A 19,966-nucleotide genomic window follows, 5' to 3' on the forward strand; every position below is an offset into this window, starting at 1 on the left:
CAATAATACCATTATATGATTAATGTGACTATAAATCAAGTGCAATGAAACAGCTTGTTTGAATACCAGATCTCTGTTTTACTAATTACATAATTAGTGCCTTCTTGTTAGTGGTATTGGATTTTCATCCACCAAAACCAGAGAAGGTTGCATTCATTACAAAGTCATAAGTAGAATGGTTTCAGCAACTTTCCACCACTCTGTCTATCACTGGTACCTTAGTTGCTTGCCATCTTGTTTCTTGAGTACTAACATTGTCTGCATATTTTTCAGGTTGTAATCAACTCTTACAGGAACAGGTCTTTTGCTCCTGTGACAGGGTTGACAATCTCTTATGAAGCTATGGCCTTAAGAGAGAAGAAGACAGGAAAGATGAAGTGAGTGGTCTGTCCTGAAGGAGATGGGGGGTTGAATAATTATAGATCATATAGTAGTTTCCTATTTAATTTTACTTTTAAAGGACTCTCTCCAGTTTTGGGGGACAGTTTCCCAAAAGTGGATTCTGGCAACTCAATGGACTAGACAGTATTGTCTTTTATAATTTGTTTGGTGTTTTTCTTTACTGTTAGTGTTTTTTCCTATGTTATATAATTTTATTTTAAGTTATTTTCTTTTATATTTATTTTTTATTTTTATTTTTTATTTTTATTTAATTATTCATTTAATAATTATTTAATTATTATTTTTTGGTTAAGGGATAATGATAACTAGCTTTTCTTCTCTGCATCCAAAGAGGTGCTCAGGTTTTGGTTATTTGGGAATTTTGAATAGTTATTTTCATTCCCATACCTCTGCATTCACATTGGTAACTAGGTGTATGTCAGAGGCTTGGGGAGAACACTTCTCTGAAAGAGATAGAGATATTAGTGTGCTTATTAGCCTGGTTAACATATGCTCTGGTAGCATTATTTAAGAGTATAGTACCATAGGCTTTAAGTAAATAAAGAACCTAAAAGGTTGATTAAACCTGAGCATGGGGGGGGGGGACATAAAGATCTATTTAGGATTAAATTATAATCAATTGTAAAAGTGAGAATTTTTGGGAATAAAAAAAATAAAATAAAAGAACCTAAAAGGTTGATTAAACCTGAGCATGGGGGGGGGGGGACATAAAGATCTATTTAGGATTAAATTATAATCAATTGTAAAAGTGAGAATTTTTGGGAATAAAAAAAATAAAATAAAATAAAAATAAAATAAATTAAAAAAATAAACAAATAAATAAAAAAAAGAGGGTTGTTGTGGCCATTTTGTTTACTTTTTTGGAATTGATCATGGGAGTTTCAGAATGATGTTGCCTTCAGATAGGTAGCATAATGCATGTGGGGAACTCCATCTTTTCCTGAAAAGATTTGGTCCCAGTTCTGCTAACTGTAGTCTCAGGTAGTTTTTGATTGAGGCTCTTGAACTTCTTTTAATATCCTCTATTGTTTTCTTTTGTTTTTCATATGTTACAATATTCCTGATTTTCCAAATGTGATATTTAATTTCAATTAGTAGATAGAGTAGTTGATTTTTCAAGCTTCCTTTCCCTGGTAGGTCTTGCAGGTATAGTGCTTGTTCCTTTCTGAGTGTGGGGATGAATGAAACAGCTACATGTAATAACAGACTTATCTGTTACACTTGGCTGCTCCAAGTCAGTTCATTCACAGAATTATTCCTCTTATCAGGTAGTCCATTAGTTAAACGAGGGGTAAAAAAATCACTACCTGTAGTCAACAGACTTTCATCCTGTAATGTACCAAGAAGTTATTATTTTTCATTTAAAATTTTGATCACATTTGATTAATGTATTGGTAATATAAGAATTATTATTTTGTAATTTTAATATTTGTCATTTTTATCATTTAATATGCTAAAATGGAAGATACAGATACAACCATATTTTATTGCCAGATATAGAAAGAAACTTCAAAAAAGTTTTGAAATTTACCAAAGGTTCTACAAGATCTTATAGAACCAGTGGCATAGGAGTTTTCTTGGTTCGCACTACTCAAAAGACACAAGAAATGATCAAGGAACCCATATGTTCACCTTTTATTAGTGCTTCAATTAGGTTTTGCTGGCCTGACAGCTGTTTTGAACAGTTGGCTCTCATGAGACCAGGCAGAGAGAGAGAAAGAAACAGCAAAAATCCTCTAAATACTGTAGCAGTCCTGTGTCAAAAAGTTAAGTTCATCATAAATGAACTCTCAGTAAGTTCATAAAAAGTGCATAAATAGTTACTGTAGTATAGAGTCCAAAGGCTTTAACTTTCTGACAGGATTGCTATTGAGAGGGGACGGGGGGCTCTCTCTCTCTCTCTCTCTTTCTCTGGTCCTGATGAGAACTAACCGCCTGAAACAGCTGTATAAGGAACTGTCTGAAAGAACTGTGTGTATTGAAACCTAATCTAATTACTAATAAAAGGCAAACATAATGGGTTCCTGGGCAAAGTTTGTGTCTTTTAAGTAGGGCAAACTAAGGCAACCTGAAGCCAAAGGTTATATTCTCATAAGCTCTCTGGTAAATTTCAAAACATTTTTAAAAGTTTCTTTCTATATTTGGCTATAAATTACGTATGAATCCATAACAGCCTCCATTTTTACATCTTACTTCTTCCAAATTGAAGCTTTTTTGGCTCTATACTTACGTAATTATAAAACTTTTACTTTAGCTTTGAAATGAAAATAAATGAATCCAAAGTTTGGAAACACTAAGAAATCTAAAAATGAAGAAGCAGTTCAGTGCAGTTATTGTCCAAAACAGATTTCATATATAAGAAAACGAATATATATAAGGACTGATAAGACATTTAGAACGTATGCATGAATCACATTTTAAAACAAGGGCTGAGGAAAATACAAAACTTTCAAATAGCTCAAAGATCAATTTCGTATTAGTCAATTTTAAACTTGTGTAAAAACAAAAAAATTAAGTGAGGTTATATCAAAATTGAATGCTGAAGATGGAATCTCAGTTCGTACAATCACCAGTCATTCATAGTCTCTTTAACATGCCTGAAAGAGCTGTGTAAGGAACTGCCTGAAAGAACTGTGTGCATTGAAACCTAATCTAAGTACTAATAAAAGGCAAAGTTTGTGTCTTTTAAGTAGGGCAAACTATGGCAATCTGAAGCCGAAGGTTATATTCTCATAAGCTCTCTGGTAAATTTCAAAACATTTTTAAAGTTTCTTTCTATATTTGGCTATAAAACAGTCCAGAAAAGGATATATGAGCTTCACAATGCAGAGAAAAGAGACTAGTCCATGTAAGATGATCTGGAAGAGACTTTATCTTTAGGGCATAATTAAGAGACAACTGTGTAAATGATAGAGCCGGTGTTCATTTGCTTCAGCATAAAGACTTTGAGTGAGGTGATGTGCAAAAGGCACTAGTAGCTATCTGCATACCTTGATAATGAATGGAATTCAACCATCGCAAGTTATTCTGCCTTGCAGAATCATATACTAGAGACTCATAATCCAGCTTTGAACATATAAACACATAATAAAGACAAAGCAATGAAGATCGATCAGCACCTGATTCAGTAGAGGATAGAGTACGAAGGAGATTCAATGCTCTCTTGCACTTTTCTCTTAGTTGACAGATGTGTGCAAGAATGTAAGTTTTCTGTCAAAGATGAGTCCCATGAACTTGGATTCTGGTGCTACTGTAATAACAGTGTCTCATGCTTAACTGAGGAGCTAGGTGAAAGAGTGTGTTTTCGAAAGAAGTGTACACAGACTCTGTTTTCTGCTGAAAACCTGAACCGATTACTAACAGCGCATGCAGAAACACGATTGCTTGCTTGCTGAAGTTGTCTTTCAATTACTCTCATGTTATGAGAGTGACAGTAAAATACGAAGTCATCAAAATATAGAGCATTGTCTACAGTGGGAAGAACCTGTTCAGTGATTGAGCTAATTTTTAAGAGCAAAAACGGAGCCTTGGGGAACATCCTGTTCTTGATGATATGGCTGAGATAGCACACTTACCACCTCTAACTTGGAAAACTCATCTGGACAGAAAGTTTTTAATAAATACAAGAAGGAGTCCCTGAGACCTTGGTTATAGAGGTTTTTTAATATGCCATATCTCCAGGATGTCATAAGCTTTTTCCATGTCAAAGAAAACTGAAACCAGATGTTCCTGCTTCAGAATGCATCTCTTATACAAGTTTCTAAAAGGACCAAATGGTTTAAAGTTGAACAATGTACATGGAAGCCAAATTGTGTACTGGAGAGAAGATCACTGTTTCTAAATACCAGAGAAGTCTGGCATTAACCATTTTTTCTAATATCTTATAAAGACAGCTGGTCAGAGCAACAGGTCGATAATTATATCCTTGTGACGGATCCTTTCCTAGTTTTGGGATGGCAATAGCAATTGATTTATGCCAAGAATCTGGAAACTCTACCTCTGCAAGTATTCTGTTGTATATTAAGAGAAGGAGATCCACAAAAGATGACAATGAATGTTTTACCATTTCATAATGGATGTCCACAAGCATGACGATGAGACAGTAAAAGAGCTCTTTCTAGTGGAGCCTTAACAAATGGCTGATTATATGGTTATAGAGCTCTTTTAATATGCACATCTCCAGGCTGCATCACAAGCTTTTCCATGTCAAAGAAAACTGAAACTAGATGTTCCTGCTTCTCTTATGCAAAGCCCATTGGTAAAAAAATTAACTGCTGTTTCTCTTACTGCTCTTTCAATATTAAAAATTCAGGAGGATATGAAGCTGTTGCTGCCATTCTAGCAAAATGTTCTCCTAAAGTGTCTGCAATAACTTTGGGATCAGCAACAACAACAACATGTCCATTATGTGTCTAAAGTAGACAAATGGTGTGTTCTATATCTACCTCTCAATTTCTAGATTTTTATCCCATAAAATTTTTGCACTGATTGCTTAATTAATTACTGAGGTAAATTGGATCCAAGATTGTTTTTGACTCTAGGATCTCACATAATGTGCTCTGGCCCGAGCATACTTAAAAGCTTTTAAGTTTGATATGGGATATTTACAAAATATACCCCATGCTCTGTCCTATCTTTTTTTGGCTGCTTGTCATTCTGGGTTCCACCAAGGCTTTGGATGGAGTTGAAATTGAGATTATGTGCTTGGAATGGAGATTGTTGCTGCCTGGACAACGCAGTTTGTAATTTCTTCAATGATAAGTATTTGATTGACTATAAAGAATTAAATTTTACTAGAAGTGTTCCAGTCAGCTTCGTCCATTTTCTGTATGGCAGTGTAAAACTAATATTAAAAAATGTGTGCCCCATTTTTGAATATTAGTTTTTGTGGCACCACCCCCACCTTCCCCCCTTGCAAATCTTGTGTTGAGACACTGACAAAAGCCATAAAAGTTAGCAAAAAAAAAAAAAAAACTAGGAATTAATTTTTTTTTAAATATTCATACAAATTTAAATACGTCATCAAATCTTTCGAAAATTGTATAGATCTGGCATCACTAAACCAGTGATTTTTTTTATAAGCAGGCATCTGAAAGTATGCAGCAGAATATTTAGATTTCGGTTTTACAAAGGCTGAAGTAAATGATGAAGAAAGACCCATGTGTGTTACTTGTTCTAAAATTTTGGCATAGCATGAAACCGAATAAACTTAAAAGACATTTGGAAATGCTTCATAAGGAATATGTTAACAAACCTCGAGAGGTCTTTGCTGCCAAACTGAAACAACTACAGTGCATACCTTTATCGAATGATACTGCTGCTCGATGAATTGGTGATATATGTGAAGATATACAGTAACAACTTTTGTTGAAGCTTTGTGACCAATTATTCTCAATTCAGCTTGACGAGGAAACAGACAACAACAAGGATTGTTATTTAATTGCTTATGTTTGATATTTTGATGGATTATCAGCTGTTGAATAGTTGTTTTGTAAACCAATAAAAAGAAGAGCCACAGCACCCGAATTGTTCAAAATATTGGATGATTTATATACAAGGCAAAGATATAGTGGGAAATTTGTGTTGGAATTTGCACTGATGGTGCTCAAGTTGTGTCTGGAAGTTTACGTGCCCTTGTGAGGGAAAAATCCCCACAAAGTATTTAGACACATTGCATGATTCATAGAGAAGCTCTTGCTGCAAAGGAAATGAGTCCTGGTCTAAACATTGTGTTAACAACAATTATAACCATGGTGAATTATATAAAAATGACACCCTTAAAATCAAGACTGTTTTCTGAACTTTGTAAAGACATGGCTGGAGCAGAACATTCAGTACTACTATTTTACTACGAGACAAAATGGTTATCACAGGGAAAATGTTTACAATGTGTTTATGAATTAAGAGAAGAAATAGCAATCATCCTGGAAGAGGAAAATCATGAAAAAGCAGAGAAGCATGGAAAGCACTTATTTGTGATGAAATTGAGCTACTTAGTGGATATATTCCCGGGGCAGAGCTGACTACTACCGGGTGCGTCCCCAGGTGGCGGATCGGGGAACAGCCTTCAGATATGGAGGCTAGCTGCGATATAAGCAGAGCAATCTGGCGAATAAGCAGCCGTGGACCAACAGCGACTGAGCTATCAGGGCGTGGGGGAGCAGAAGTGGCAACTCTGTTTCACTTAAAACCTTACAAAGCCCAATGACAACTCGTTGACATGGCGAGTAGTGCCGCCATTAAATAAGCACCTGCTGGGGTCACTGCCCCTGACATTGGGAAGCAGCATTGTCAGTACTGACACAAGGTTGAAGCCAAATGATGACGGAAAAGCTTGTGATCAGAGATTTGCAGATGGCAATATGATTATATTGTGTACGTCTGTAATACTGCAGAGCAGAAAGCAAACGGAGAAACTACTGCTCTACCTTATCTCCAGAACAACCACCATGGCAAGCAAACACTTACAATTGGCCCCAAGTTCCCGGCGTCCCTTAAATGGGACAGGGGTGCGAAGAATCTCCGGGCTCAAAATGGTGTCCACTTTTAAAATTGCAACTTGGAATGTCAGAACTCTGTATGAAGCTGGCAAATTAAGAAATGCCACAAGAGAAATGAAGAGGCTGGGCATCCGGATTTTGGGAATTTGCGAGACAAGATGGCCAGGATCTGGAAAGTGTCAACAAGATAATACGACAATGTATTACTCTGGGAATGATGAGAACAAACATCGACATGGTGTAGCTGTAATAGTAGATGAAGAAATCAATAAATCAGTAATAAATTGGATTCCATTTTCTGAAAGGATAATGTTGTTACAACTTAAGGGAAACCCCATTAACATAAATATCATCCAAGCTTATGCACCCACAGCTGACAAAAGTGAAGATGATGTTGAAGAGTTTTATGAACACCTAAAAGAGATTAAAAACCTAACAAAGAAACATGATATAAACATAGTGATGGGTGACTTCAATGCAAAAGTGGGAAGAGGGGTGATGGAGAAATTGTTGGCGAACATGGCTTAGGCACCAGAAATGACAGAGGAGATCGCCTAGTCCAGTTCTGTCAGGAAGAAGATCTAACAATAGCAAATACCTGGTTTAAACTTCCACCTAGAAGACTGTACACTTGGAAATCGCCTCAAGATAACCAACATAACATTGTCAGAAATCAAATTGATATACTGATAAATAAAAGATTTCACAGTAGTATAAAGAGTGCAAAGACTTATCCTGGAGCAGATATCTCATCAGACCATAATCCCATAGTTGCAGAAGGACGTCTTAGATTAAAATCAGCTAAAAAATCACAAAAGAAGAAAAAGAAAATTGATGTAGAAAAACTGAAAGACCCGAACATAAATAAAAGTGCCAAGACACAGCTTAACCTGCGATTACAACAGATTAACATAGAAGAAAATAAAAGTGTGGAATCTCTCTTTGGAATAGCTTAAAGAATGCCATCGTAACAACAAGTATTGAAGAAGTAGGTTATGTGAATAATATAAAACAACATGGATGACAGATGAGATTCTTTCTCTTATTGATACAAGAAGAATGTACAAAAACAAAGACCTTGCCAGGTATACAGAAACACATAACATCATCAAGAAAAAAATAAAAGAAGCCAAGGAAAATTGGATGAAAAATTTATGTACTGAAATTGAACTGCTTCAGAAGAAACATGATAATTTCAATCTGTATAAGAAAATCAACGAAACAAATTTCTGGAAAACTGAGGAAAAAGCAAATAGTGTCTCTAAGAGACGAAAATGGAAAATTAGTTCTAGAAGAAGAGAATAAAGCACAGATTTGGATAAAATATGTAACAGAACTTTTCAATGATACTAGACAGAAGCCTATAAATATAAAAGATAACATTCAAGGAATAGCAATCACGAAATGCGAAATAGAGAATGCTATACGAACAAGTAAAACAGGAAAAGCCAGTGGACCAGATGGTGTGCAAACAGAATTTTTAAAATTAATAGAACCAGATAACATCAAACTTCTTGAAAAACTATTTAATAAAATATATGAAAGTGATGAATTTCCATCAGATTGCCTCAAATCTACAATTATCACTGTCCCAAAGAAACCCAAAGCAAATTCCTGTGGTGACTTCCGACTTATTAGTCTAATGAGCCAAACATTAAAAATTTTTCGAAAGTAATTCAGAATCGTATTTATAGAAAAAGTGAAGAAACTCTAAGTGAAACACAATTCGGCTTTCGGAATGGTTTTGGTACTAGAGAGGCCCTTTTCTGTACCCAAATATTGATACAAAAATGCATAGAAAAACAGAAATCTGTCTTTATGTGTTTCATAGATTTTGAAAAAGCATTCGACAAAGTTAGACACACTAACAAGTCCTTCAACAAATAAGGCTAGACGAACAAGACATGACTAATAACAAATCTGTATTGGAATCAGTCAGCTACCGTTCAATTAGACAACATTACCACCAGTGATATTAACATCAAAAGAGGAGTGAGACAAGGATGTGTGCTCTCACCACTCCTGTTCAACATATATGCAGAGGTAATCTTTAAAAAAGCATTGGAAGAATGTTCAGAGGGAATCACAATAAGTGGAAAGATTGTTAACAACCTTCGATATGCAGATGACACCGTGCTAATTGCAGATAATATTATGGATCTCCAAAAACTCATTGAAAGTATACATAGAAAGCCAAAGAATGGGAATAAATATAAACATCAACAAGACAAAATACATGATCATCAACAAACATCCAGCCTCATCAATGAAACTGACACTCAATGGGAAAAATATTGATCAAGTGTCAAGATATAAATATCTTGGTTGCTGGCTTAATAGATATAAAGACAAGGATTGAAGTTGCACGGCAGTCCTTCATGAAAATGAGAACACTATTCTGCAATAAAGACCTAAACAAGGAAGTCAGATGCCGAATGCTGAAATGCTACGTGTGTGGTCTATTCTGCTCTATGGAGTTGAAACATGGACATTGAAGGCGACAACCATCAAGAAAATCGAAACCTTTGAGATGTGGCTTGCTAAAGATATCATGGACAGAAAAAATTACCAAGAAGATGTCTTAAAATCCATTGGCAAAGCTAAACATCTTGTACAAATAATCAAGAAACGAAAAACATCATATTTTGGCCACATCACGAGAAACAGCAAATACCAACTTCTACAAACTATTTTGATAGGAAGAATTGGTGGCAAAGGAACTAGAGGAAGAAAAAGAATATCATGGTTTGACAACATCAAGACGTGGACAGGAAAGAGCAGTGCACAACTGCTCAGATTAGCACAAGAGCGCAGTTTGTTTGCCAAGATGGTCTCTGACCATCGATAGAAGATAGCACAATAAGAAGAAGAAGAGTGGACATATTCAAGAAACTAAATACATTAAACATGCAACTCCAAGGTAAAAATACACATATCTTAGAGATGAGTGACAAAGTTAATGCTTTTTGTAAAATACTAGAGTTATGGAAAAAGGTAAAGCAACAAAAATTAGAAATGTTTGTAAATGTGGATGAATTTATCAAAACCTACAAGGCAGAAGAGCAACACATGAAAGTTTTATTTGCAACTATTGAAAATCATTTAACAATGTTAATGAAGAATTTTAGAAACTATTTTATAACTGATAACAACATAATGGCAATGTAAAATTTGAAATTACTCCTGAAGGTTTCTCAATTGAAGAAGAACAATTTATAGACTTCACATCAAACTGAGAAATCAAAAGACAATTTGCATCTAAATCACTGTTTGAATTTTGTGATGGTGTTGATGATTAATTTTCCTGCACTAAAGTCAAGAGCTTTTCATGGACTTTTGCCATTTCCAACATCTTATCTTTGTGAAATTGGGTTTTCTGTAGTGGCTGCCTTAAAAACAAAATATAGAAAGAGAACTAAGATTGTCAATTTCCAATATATTATCATCATATGAAAAGTTTTGGTCCACAACACAGGCCAAAGGAAGCCATTAATTTTTAGATTCAATGTTATTGTTTAGTTTTAATTAGCTGCTCGGTATATTTTGCAATATTGATATGTTCCCGTAAGCATAACTAGTTTATTCAATACAGCTGATTTTATACATTTTATTATTTTATTTTCAGATGTATTTTATGTCTTTGTTTTTATATTGTTTTTGTGTAAATAAATAGTTTCATTAAATGCTTTTGTTTCAAAAAAGTAGTTTTTCAAACAGTTTTTCCTTTGATTTCCACTTTCTTCCCCCCTTAGATATTATGCACCCCCCTTTGCAGGTATCACCTTTATGATCTTTGATTCTGTTTATAACTACTCTTTCCAACATTTCTAAGTTTTCCTAACAGTCTTCAAAATATGTGGCCACATTTTACGATAGCTTCTGAATTCTGTTCTGGATCTTCCTCTGACTACTTGTTTATCAATTTCACATGTAACATGTGAAATGTAATACTTTCCTACATTTTTCTTTATATTCTTCATAATCACATGCTGACCTACTAGACAGGAATCTTCCCATATCATATGATTTCTTCATTTCATGGACTGCTTCTTTTAACTTTTAATTTCCTGTATCCAACATGGAAAGTTTTTTTGTTTTTGTTTTTACAAAATTCACCATATGTATGTTATGTATGTATGAGGCAGTGAATGTATGCTTCCTGATAATATTCTGTTTTATTTTGTGTTCTGCACAAGTGAATTTATAAGCATTTCCATACTGAAATTCGGAACCAGTAGTGATCAGTCAAAGTCCTGAACAGAAATCCAGAAAAGTACTTGCCATTATAATAATCCCTGTCCTTTTCTTCAAATTTTATCTCTGTGATTCACGCAGCAGAATTTAATGCTGCACTGCTGCTTAGGTCTCCAATAACAACCAGATATCCCTTATAACAGATCTGGATGGGGATTCTAAGGGAATGGAAAAAGAAAAGTAGAAAAGAAAATACAAAGATGAGAGACCAAAATCCAAAATGAGTGCAATTTAAACACTGGCAAACAGGCAGGGAAGTGCTACATCTACGAGGGTGGCCTAAAAAGTTCTCATCCTAGACCATAGATGGCAACACTATCGGCAAGAATTTTCTTTTCTAAGTTAGTACATCTATCATAAGCATCCATGTGAAATTGCAAGTCATTCTATCAAGTAGTTTGTTTTATACAGCTGTCTGAGGCAAAAGTGTTGTCTGTATCCCTTAAAATGGATAAAATTGAGTATCACGCAGTTATAAAAATCTTTGTAAAAGAAGGTCTAATGCCAAAAGAAATTCATTAGAAGTTCATAAAGGTTTATGGTCACTCTTCTCCTTCGTTTTCGACAATAAAGAAATGGGCTGCCAAGTTTAAATGTGGCCATAACAGCCTTGAAGATGATCTATGTGAAGGACGTCCAAAAAGTGTAACAAGACCAGAAATCACTGATTGAGTGCACGATATGGTATTGAATGATGAGAGAGTCAAAGTACGTGAAACTGCTGAGACTATAGGCATTTCAAAAGAACATGTAGGATATATTTTGCATGAAGAATTGAAAATGAAAAAGCTTTGTGCAAGATGGGTGCTGCACTTGCTCACAGCAGATCAAAAACACTTGTACGAAAATCTCTGAACAGTGATTGGAGCGTTTTAACAAGTTCTGATAGTGTTTATATTACTATGGATGAGACTTGGATTCACCATTACTCACCAGAATCCAAACAGCAGTCAAAACAGTAGACAGAAGCCGGTTGTTCAGTGCCAAAGAAGACAAAGTCGGTACCATCAGCAAGGAAAGGTCATGGCATCGGTGTTTTGGGATGCTAAAGGCATTTTGTTTATTAATTATCCTGAAAAGGGTAAAACAATAACCGGGGAATATTATTTCGATCTTTTAACCAGACTAAATGAAAAAATTCGTGAGAAAAGATCCGATTTGCAGTAGAAAAAAAATCATATTTCATCAGAACAATGCATCTGCCCACAAAGATGTCTTGGCAATGGGAAAATTAAGGAATCTGCACTATGAATTGTTGGAACATCCACCCTATTCCCTGGATTTGGTTTCTCTGAGTTCTGTCTCTTCCCAAAACTAAAACTCTTCCTCGCTGGTCAGCATTTTTCTTTGAATCAAGAGGTGATTGCAGCAATAGAGGGGTATTTTGCTGATCTTACTGAGAACCACCACAGGGTTATGATAATGGCGCTGGAGCATCACTGGAATAAATGTATTGGTCTTAAGAGATTATGTTGAAAAATAAAAATAATTTTGAAATTATAGATTCGTTTTTTCATTGTCAGGCCAAGAACTTTTCAGACCACCCTATGCATATATGTGTGTGTTTCTGCACAGTTAGCCGAGTGGACATGTGCTTCGCAACCATATGTCTGGGGAAAGGAGTGTCTTGGGTTTGATTCCTATTGCTGAATTGAGGAGCTTAAGATCTTTCTCAGACATAGCCAAGTTAGCCAGTCTTGGGTGTGGACTGCAGGGTTTTTCTCCCCAGTTTATCTGGGGGGAGGGGGGGGTTCATCCTACAAGCATGCAAACCAGCCTTGAGAACCCAACGTTTCTACAGACATAGAATACACCAGGAGGCATAAGGCTAACCACCTTATCCTTGTGTACAGTTGCAGTTAAATGAATAGAAAATCCTCGACACTGCAAGGTAAAAGAGGGAAAAAGGAAAAAGAAGAACACACACACAGCTGGTAGAAGAACTTGATAGGATAAAGGTAAGTGAAATCTTTCAGTATACAATATGTGACAAGACATCATCTCAGAAAATAGAGTAGGAATGTAGTTAGATTTTTCTCTAGGCAAGTGGTGAGGGGAACAACTTGAGAGGAGGAGTGTTGAATGCATTACCTACTAAACCAGGGATCAAACCTTTTTGTTTCCTAGAGCACATTCTAAAATACCGGTAGGGTGATAGGCACCATCTATTTTTTCAAGCAAATTTTTTGAATTCTTTTGTTAAATGAATACATACAAAGTTTACATTATAATCAAATGTTTTATTACTTAAAAGTTTACATTATATAAAAATTTAAATATATATATACAGGGTGTTCGGGATAAATTTGACAGTTTCGTAAGGAAAAAGAAAATCTTCTTTGTATCTATTAAATTTAATGAATTGACAAAAAAACATTACAGGCAGAGTTAATTACAATACTATCAACAAGATTTACTCAAAATAACCACCATTAGCATCGATCACAGCTTCAATTCTGCTTCGGAACCTCGAACAAGCTGATGCTACAGTCTCCCTGGGAAGGGCCGCAAAAACTGTTTTAATTTTATCCATTAACTGGGCTTTTGTATTACTGGAAGTGCGATTGGTGTCTTTTTCAACTGCGCCCCATACAAAATAATCCATGGGGTTAAGGTCTGGGGAGTTTGGAGGCCAAACATTTGGACTGGTGAAGTCGTAGAAATTTTCAGACAACCATTTTTGACTTTTCCCAGAGGTGTGGCAAGGGACCGAATCCTGCTGCCATACATACGGCCTACCATTGGCTACCCTTGTTATCCAGGGCTTGACTACAGTTAGCAACTCCACGAACAAAGCCCGAATTCCAATGCCAGGGTTCTTCAACACCTGTTCCTGCAGATTTGCGAGGAATTCTGCTGTACGAACGCAATCAGATCGTCTGCTAGGGATCTTTCTTCTTGCTACATCCTCGTAGTCACCATTGCAAGTCTCTAGTTCATGCCTGATTGTTTTTACTGTATTCAGGGAGCATTGGGCAGCAGTCGTAATATCCTTATTTTGATGGTGGGCAGGAATCATCATGATACAAGTTATTATCTTCCATGATTCAGGTGGGTTCCAGCTATCCATCCTTTCTGACATCTTGTATATGAATGAAGAAGGGTCCAAACTTTTAAATGAAGAGAAGTGTGTGTTAATACATGTAACTTACGGAAAAATATAATTAATTATAAATATGTCAAATTTATCCCGAACACCCTGTATATGTAAGTTAGTGTGGTCTTTGGCTTTGCATTTCATTGGCCAGTGCTTCATAATTAGGAGAATATTATGATATTCCAGTTCTTAAACAATTATCAAGGTGCTCATCAGTGAGTCGTGATCTATATTTTGATTTTATGATATTCATGGTTGAAAACAATTATTCACAAAGGTATGTGGAACCGAAAAACGATTTTATCTTGTATGCTGCTCTTTTTAAGAATAAAAGAATGGAAACTTTTTTTCTATCCACTAGATTCCAGAAGTTTTCATCTGTCATATGGGATTTTAGCATAATGTCATTCTGAAGATCCAAAATTTCTAGCTCTAGTTCTTCAGCATTTACTTGAACAAGCTTCGCAATGCATGCAGCTATTTCCATTATATTTACTTGGCAAGTAAAAGGATTGATAAAAAAGGAGATCATTGGCTCGATGATAGTAAATTCCTGAAATCTCTTTTCAAACTGTTCTTTAAGCACTTGAAGATGTTTAACAAATGGTGACAAGTTAAATTCACTATTGCCTACCATTTTTTTCATATTTAGGAAATGAATGGGAGTTCCCATCTGCAGATGCGATATCCACAAATCCAGTTTTGCTTTAAATGAGTTTACAGAGCCTATCATTTTAGCAACATGTCTATCTTTTCCTTGCAACTCCAAATTTAAAGAATTCAATTTTTCCATGATGTCTGTGAGAAAACATAAATCCAACAAGTCATTTAGTTCATCAAAGTTTTCATTTCTGACGTGAAGATATTTTTTTATTTCTTCAATTAAGCTTAAAAATCTTGTAAGGACTTTACCTTTACTGAGCCAACGTACTTCAGTATGCAGGATGAGATCAGGTTCTTTATCTTCAATGTCTTGCAATAGAGCCTTGAAAAGTCGGTGCTGCAAAAGGGCTGCTCGAATGGAGCAGATTATTTTTGTAACAACTTTCATAACATGTACAAAGGGCAGTATTTTACTGCACAAAGCTTCCTGGTGGATAATACAGTGGTGGGACATAAAGTTTGGAAATGAATGATCTTTCTTGCAGAGTGCAATAAATCCATTGATATTGCCAACCATTGCTAGTGCAAAGGCATATCTATTGACTTGTCGTATATTCTGAATGTATTATAAATATATTCACCCACTGTTCGTCCTTTCATGGGTAATATTTTCAGTAGATCTTCTTTTAACATTCTCACCATATCACCATGCTAACTGTGCTGTGTCTGATACATCTGTTGACTCACACATTGTAAAGAGAACCAGTTACATATTTCCAACTGTTGGGCAGAACAGGTTCAATTTTAGTTGATTTATTTTTTTCGTTCTTATTTCAGATTTAAGTGGATAATTCGTATTAAAAGTGGCATGCATTGTCTGGAAGTGACATTCAACATTATGTTTTTTCAGAATTGCAATGCTACTGTTGCACAACAAACACAATTATCTTTAAAATTAACAAACCAATATGTTTCCTCTCAGTCAGTGTTAAAATTATAGGTTCGTTGTCTTTTACTTGATTCACTCATTTTAGGATTAAAAATCAAAATATTTCAAAAATTTAAGTACAATACACCGTTAAAATTATGCACATATAATTAGCAACAGGTAATGAACAACTTCGAATGTGCATCTACTTTATATTGTATGCGTTTAATACTAGTCATGTGTCATTAACGCACACGTTATATAGCATGCCATGAATTGTTACATGATGTGCATGTGATTATTTCAAACTATACGCACACGGTTGAACAGTGGCGGGCACACACAAATTGGTCGATGGGCACCATTGTGCCCGCAGGCATAGGGTTGGGAATGCCTGTACTAAACAATGTGTAGTCAAGTCAACTGCCATACTGAGTACTCGAACTCCCTGGAAGTGCCATATAATAAAAATGAAATCTTTAATAAAGTAAACATACCCAAGGGCAAGAAGATAGGGTTTGGCAGTGCAAGATGACAGAATAAGCACTGGATTTCTGGTTCCACATTTTATAGGTGAAACTGAATTTTGCTCAAATTCCCAACAAAAAAGACCTCCTTGGTCATCTGAAGCAAATATAATTTGGTCTGAGTCTACTGGCCAATCAAGACACGTAATTTTCTATTAAAAGAAAAAAAAAAAGAAAGAAAGAAATTCATATTTAGAAATATACCAAATACACTATTATTTCAAAATTAAAGTAGAAAACTATTGTTCTTTAAATTTTTTTTTTTTAAATACTGAATTTTTAAGTCCCTTTGTTTTTATTATTACAAGGTTTTAAAATTAACAACATGAGAGAGAAAATTTTCCTCGGTCTTTGTTTAACTACAGTCTAGACATTAATCAATATCCTGTCCAATTAATTTTTTTCCATCCATATGTGAGAGAATGGGACATGGCATAACCAGATACACTGCTTGGAAAGAAGTCATCCCCATAGGCAAGGTGTATCGTGTAAGAGTCACGTGTTTGTAGTTGGTATAAACTGGAGGAATATGATGCTTCCAAGTCAGTGCAACTATGTTCAGGTGAAATGGCTGTGAGAAAGAAACTGATAGAGTTTGAAAGTGGTGTTGTGAAAGAATGCCATGTTGCAAGCTTATCTGTTCAGCAAATTATTGACAAATTGGGCCAATCCAAGTCAACAATCAGTCATACTATACTGAGAATGAAGTGCAGGAAGTCAACTACAAGTGCTATCTACAGTGGAAACCCACCACACTCACTGAACATGAGTGTAGGGTGCTACAAAGGCTAATAAGTAAAAAAAAAAACTGCCATTCACCAGCTGATATGTTGAATGCAAAATTCTGGGCATCGACTGGATCAAGAATCTGCACAAAAACACTCAGAAATGAGGCTCACAACATGGGCTTCCAAGGTAGGACTGCAATATGCAAGTCCCACATAACCCGAACATGCAGCATTGTTTTCAGTGGAGCAAAGATTGCGTAGAATGGGACATGGAAGCTTGAAAAGCTGTCTTATTGAGTAACGAATCATAGTACCAAGAAGGTGGAAGGGTGTCGTAGATGCCCAGTGAATGTCTCTTACCAGAGTGCATAACTCCAACTATGAAATTCAGAGGTGAAGGTATGATGATATGGTCCTGTTTTTCCTGGTTTCTCCTCAGATCTCAGTTTGTGTTGCTATAGAATGCTGAACTCTGAGAGATATCTGAACATTCTGGACAATGCAATGCTTTCTGCTTTGTGGTGTTTCTATGGAAATGACCATTGTTTCTTTCAGAAGACAATGCACTGTGTCATAAGGCTGCTGCTGCAACTGTGTGCTTTGTGGACATGAATGTCACCACACTTGACTGGCTTTAACATAGCCCTGATCTCAACCCTACCGAACATCCACCTCACAACAGTCCAGGACCTCATTACATGCCTAAGGGAAGAATGGTCCAAAATTCCCATTGATAACAATCATATGCTTGTGGAAAGTGTGCCCTGTAGGATTTCTGCAGTCATCACAGCAAAAGGAGGTCCTACATATTATTAAGGTGAGTGCCAAGACTGATTGCTCTCACACTATGGTGTCTGCTGACTTCTTTCTGAGCAGTGTATATGCATACACTAATTCAAAGCACTAATATTTCTATTAAGGAACTGATACGTATAAATGAGCCAATTTCTTAGTGGAAATGATTCTTACTTTCTAACATATTATTTATTTAGCATATGAGGACAAATACAAGAAATTAACAAGCAAAACTAAATATAGACTGTTGGTTTGGTTAACAAATTGATGGCACTATCTGGGAGTAAATGCAACTTCCTGAGGCCTCCAGAGGAGGAGTATATGGTGCTATCATCAGTGATACGATGCATAGTTTGCACAGTACCACATATACAAAAGGATGACTATGAAATGCCTCACAAATGTAATAAGTGCGTACAGCAGCCTCGCATAGTTCTAAATCTGTTTAGCTGGCTCCGGAAGTGTCGAGGTAGGTTTAACATGTGAACTCAACAATACTGATAATGTTCTGCATTTCAGTGCAATTACTTTACATAATCTAGTAGTTTTAACACTACCCCTACCAACCTACTTATCATCTTCATGCCATGTCATATAAAGCTGAGACTGATTCATTCCAGTTACTGCAAACTTTTGCAACTAATTCTGCTTCTCTCCAACGTTCCCAACCAGCAATCTTTCTTTTCCTGTTGTTCTCTGCCAAGACAGTTTAGGATTTACCTTCTGGGACCCATATCAAACATTTGGAATTTCCATTCTATCTATTCTAAGTAAAAGTCCAATCAATTCCTATCTGCATTTTATTTGACTAGTGATACTTTTTTGCAGCAGATTTTGCATTGTATTATGACCAAAATATACTAGTTTTCATAATTAAGGAACAAAGAGAAAAAAACATAAATCAAAAACTATATGATGATTTTTTATGCAATTCATCGAAAGTCAGTATGACGTGAGATGTAAAAGAAACACCCACAAAAATTGCAAAAAAAAAAAAAAGCGTTACATTCAGTAACAACTGCATAAAGACAATGGTCAAAACAAGAGGTCAAAATGAGATTGTCAAATGCCTCAATAAGGAATGTGGTCCTCCCCCACACACACAATATAATGAAAGTAGTTTAATCCTTTATCCAAGTGTGAGCAAACAAAGTTTGCGCCTGAAAGTATCTTCAGGACTGGGTTAAGGTGGTACAACACCAGGGCAACTCGTTGCAAAGGTGGAGCAAGCTACCAACACTCCTATCTCAGTATCTCCTATAATGCAAAACACATCTCCTTGCGGATATATCTAATGTTATACATTAAGGGAAGGGCCACTACCCAGACTAGTTTTGACCTTTATTGAGGTAGAATGGGAGTTCATGTCTCTCATCATTGGCCTTTGAAGAATAAAGCATGCTGAGGATCAGCAGACAGTAAGAGAGGAGGATAATGCAAGACAGAGTAGGATAGTAGGAGGTAAAAGCCTCAGTCAACCTGTTTAGCCATTTTAGGCTAATTGGTCTGTAACACAATCTCAATTTATCTGTTCAAAAAAAAGATTAACCATAAAATTTTGTCTAAAGTTCGCATATAAATTTATCCAATTTAATGATTTAATCAGGTGTCTATGGAGGATATCCGTTGACCCTTTTTGGAACAGTATTTTATAGTTTAAATGTTTGTTCGTAATTTTTGCTACTAAGTATAATATCCTTATTTGTATTCCGGGTAATTAAAATTTACTGCTGTTGTTGAAAATCTAAGGACTTATGGTCCAAACTGGATATATAAATTTACCATAATTTTTTTTTTTTTTGAACTTAAGGTCTGGACTAGATCCCCCCCCCCCCGAACTTAAGGGTCCGAACTAGATTTTTTTTTTTTTTATAAGTCTTAAGGTCCGGTAAGTTGAAATGAATAAGAATGTTTTGAAGAACTTGCAGACCTGGTACCATTGGGCCTTAAAATGGGGTAGAATCTGGCCCGGGAGATGCCGCTCACAGGGAGCGGCACCACCTCGCTGTAAGCTTTCGCAGCCCAGGTTCTCAGATCTACCTCCCTTATTTGGAGTAAGAGAATCCGTGCCAGCGAAAGCTTTGTGGCGAGGAAGGACAGAATAGTTATTACTTTTCCTAGGGAGAGTTAGG

At 35.8% G+C, this 19,966-nt stretch overlaps 1 protein-coding gene across 1 annotated transcript in view; it reads right to left on the reverse strand.

Annotated features, from left to right (window-relative positions):
- LOC150106689 (gem-associated protein 5-like) overlaps positions 1-19,966 on the reverse strand; it is a 560,402-nt gene that overhangs the window by 517,544 nt on the left and 22,892 nt on the right. The window contains exon 2 of the mRNA XM_090392643.1: positions 16,282-16,463. Within this exon, the coding sequence (XP_090248769.1) occupies positions 16,282-16,463 (182 nt within the window). The remainder of the gene's footprint in view (positions 1-16,281; positions 16,464-19,966) is intronic.

The sequence above is a fragment of the Typopeltis vanoorti genome, chromosome 5 (assembly GCF_054136105.1).
Source record: "Typopeltis vanoorti isolate ZY-2024b chromosome 5, IOZ_Tvanoo_1.0, whole genome shotgun sequence".
NCBI lineage: Eukaryota > Metazoa > Arthropoda > Arachnida > Uropygi > Thelyphonidae > Typopeltis > Typopeltis vanoorti.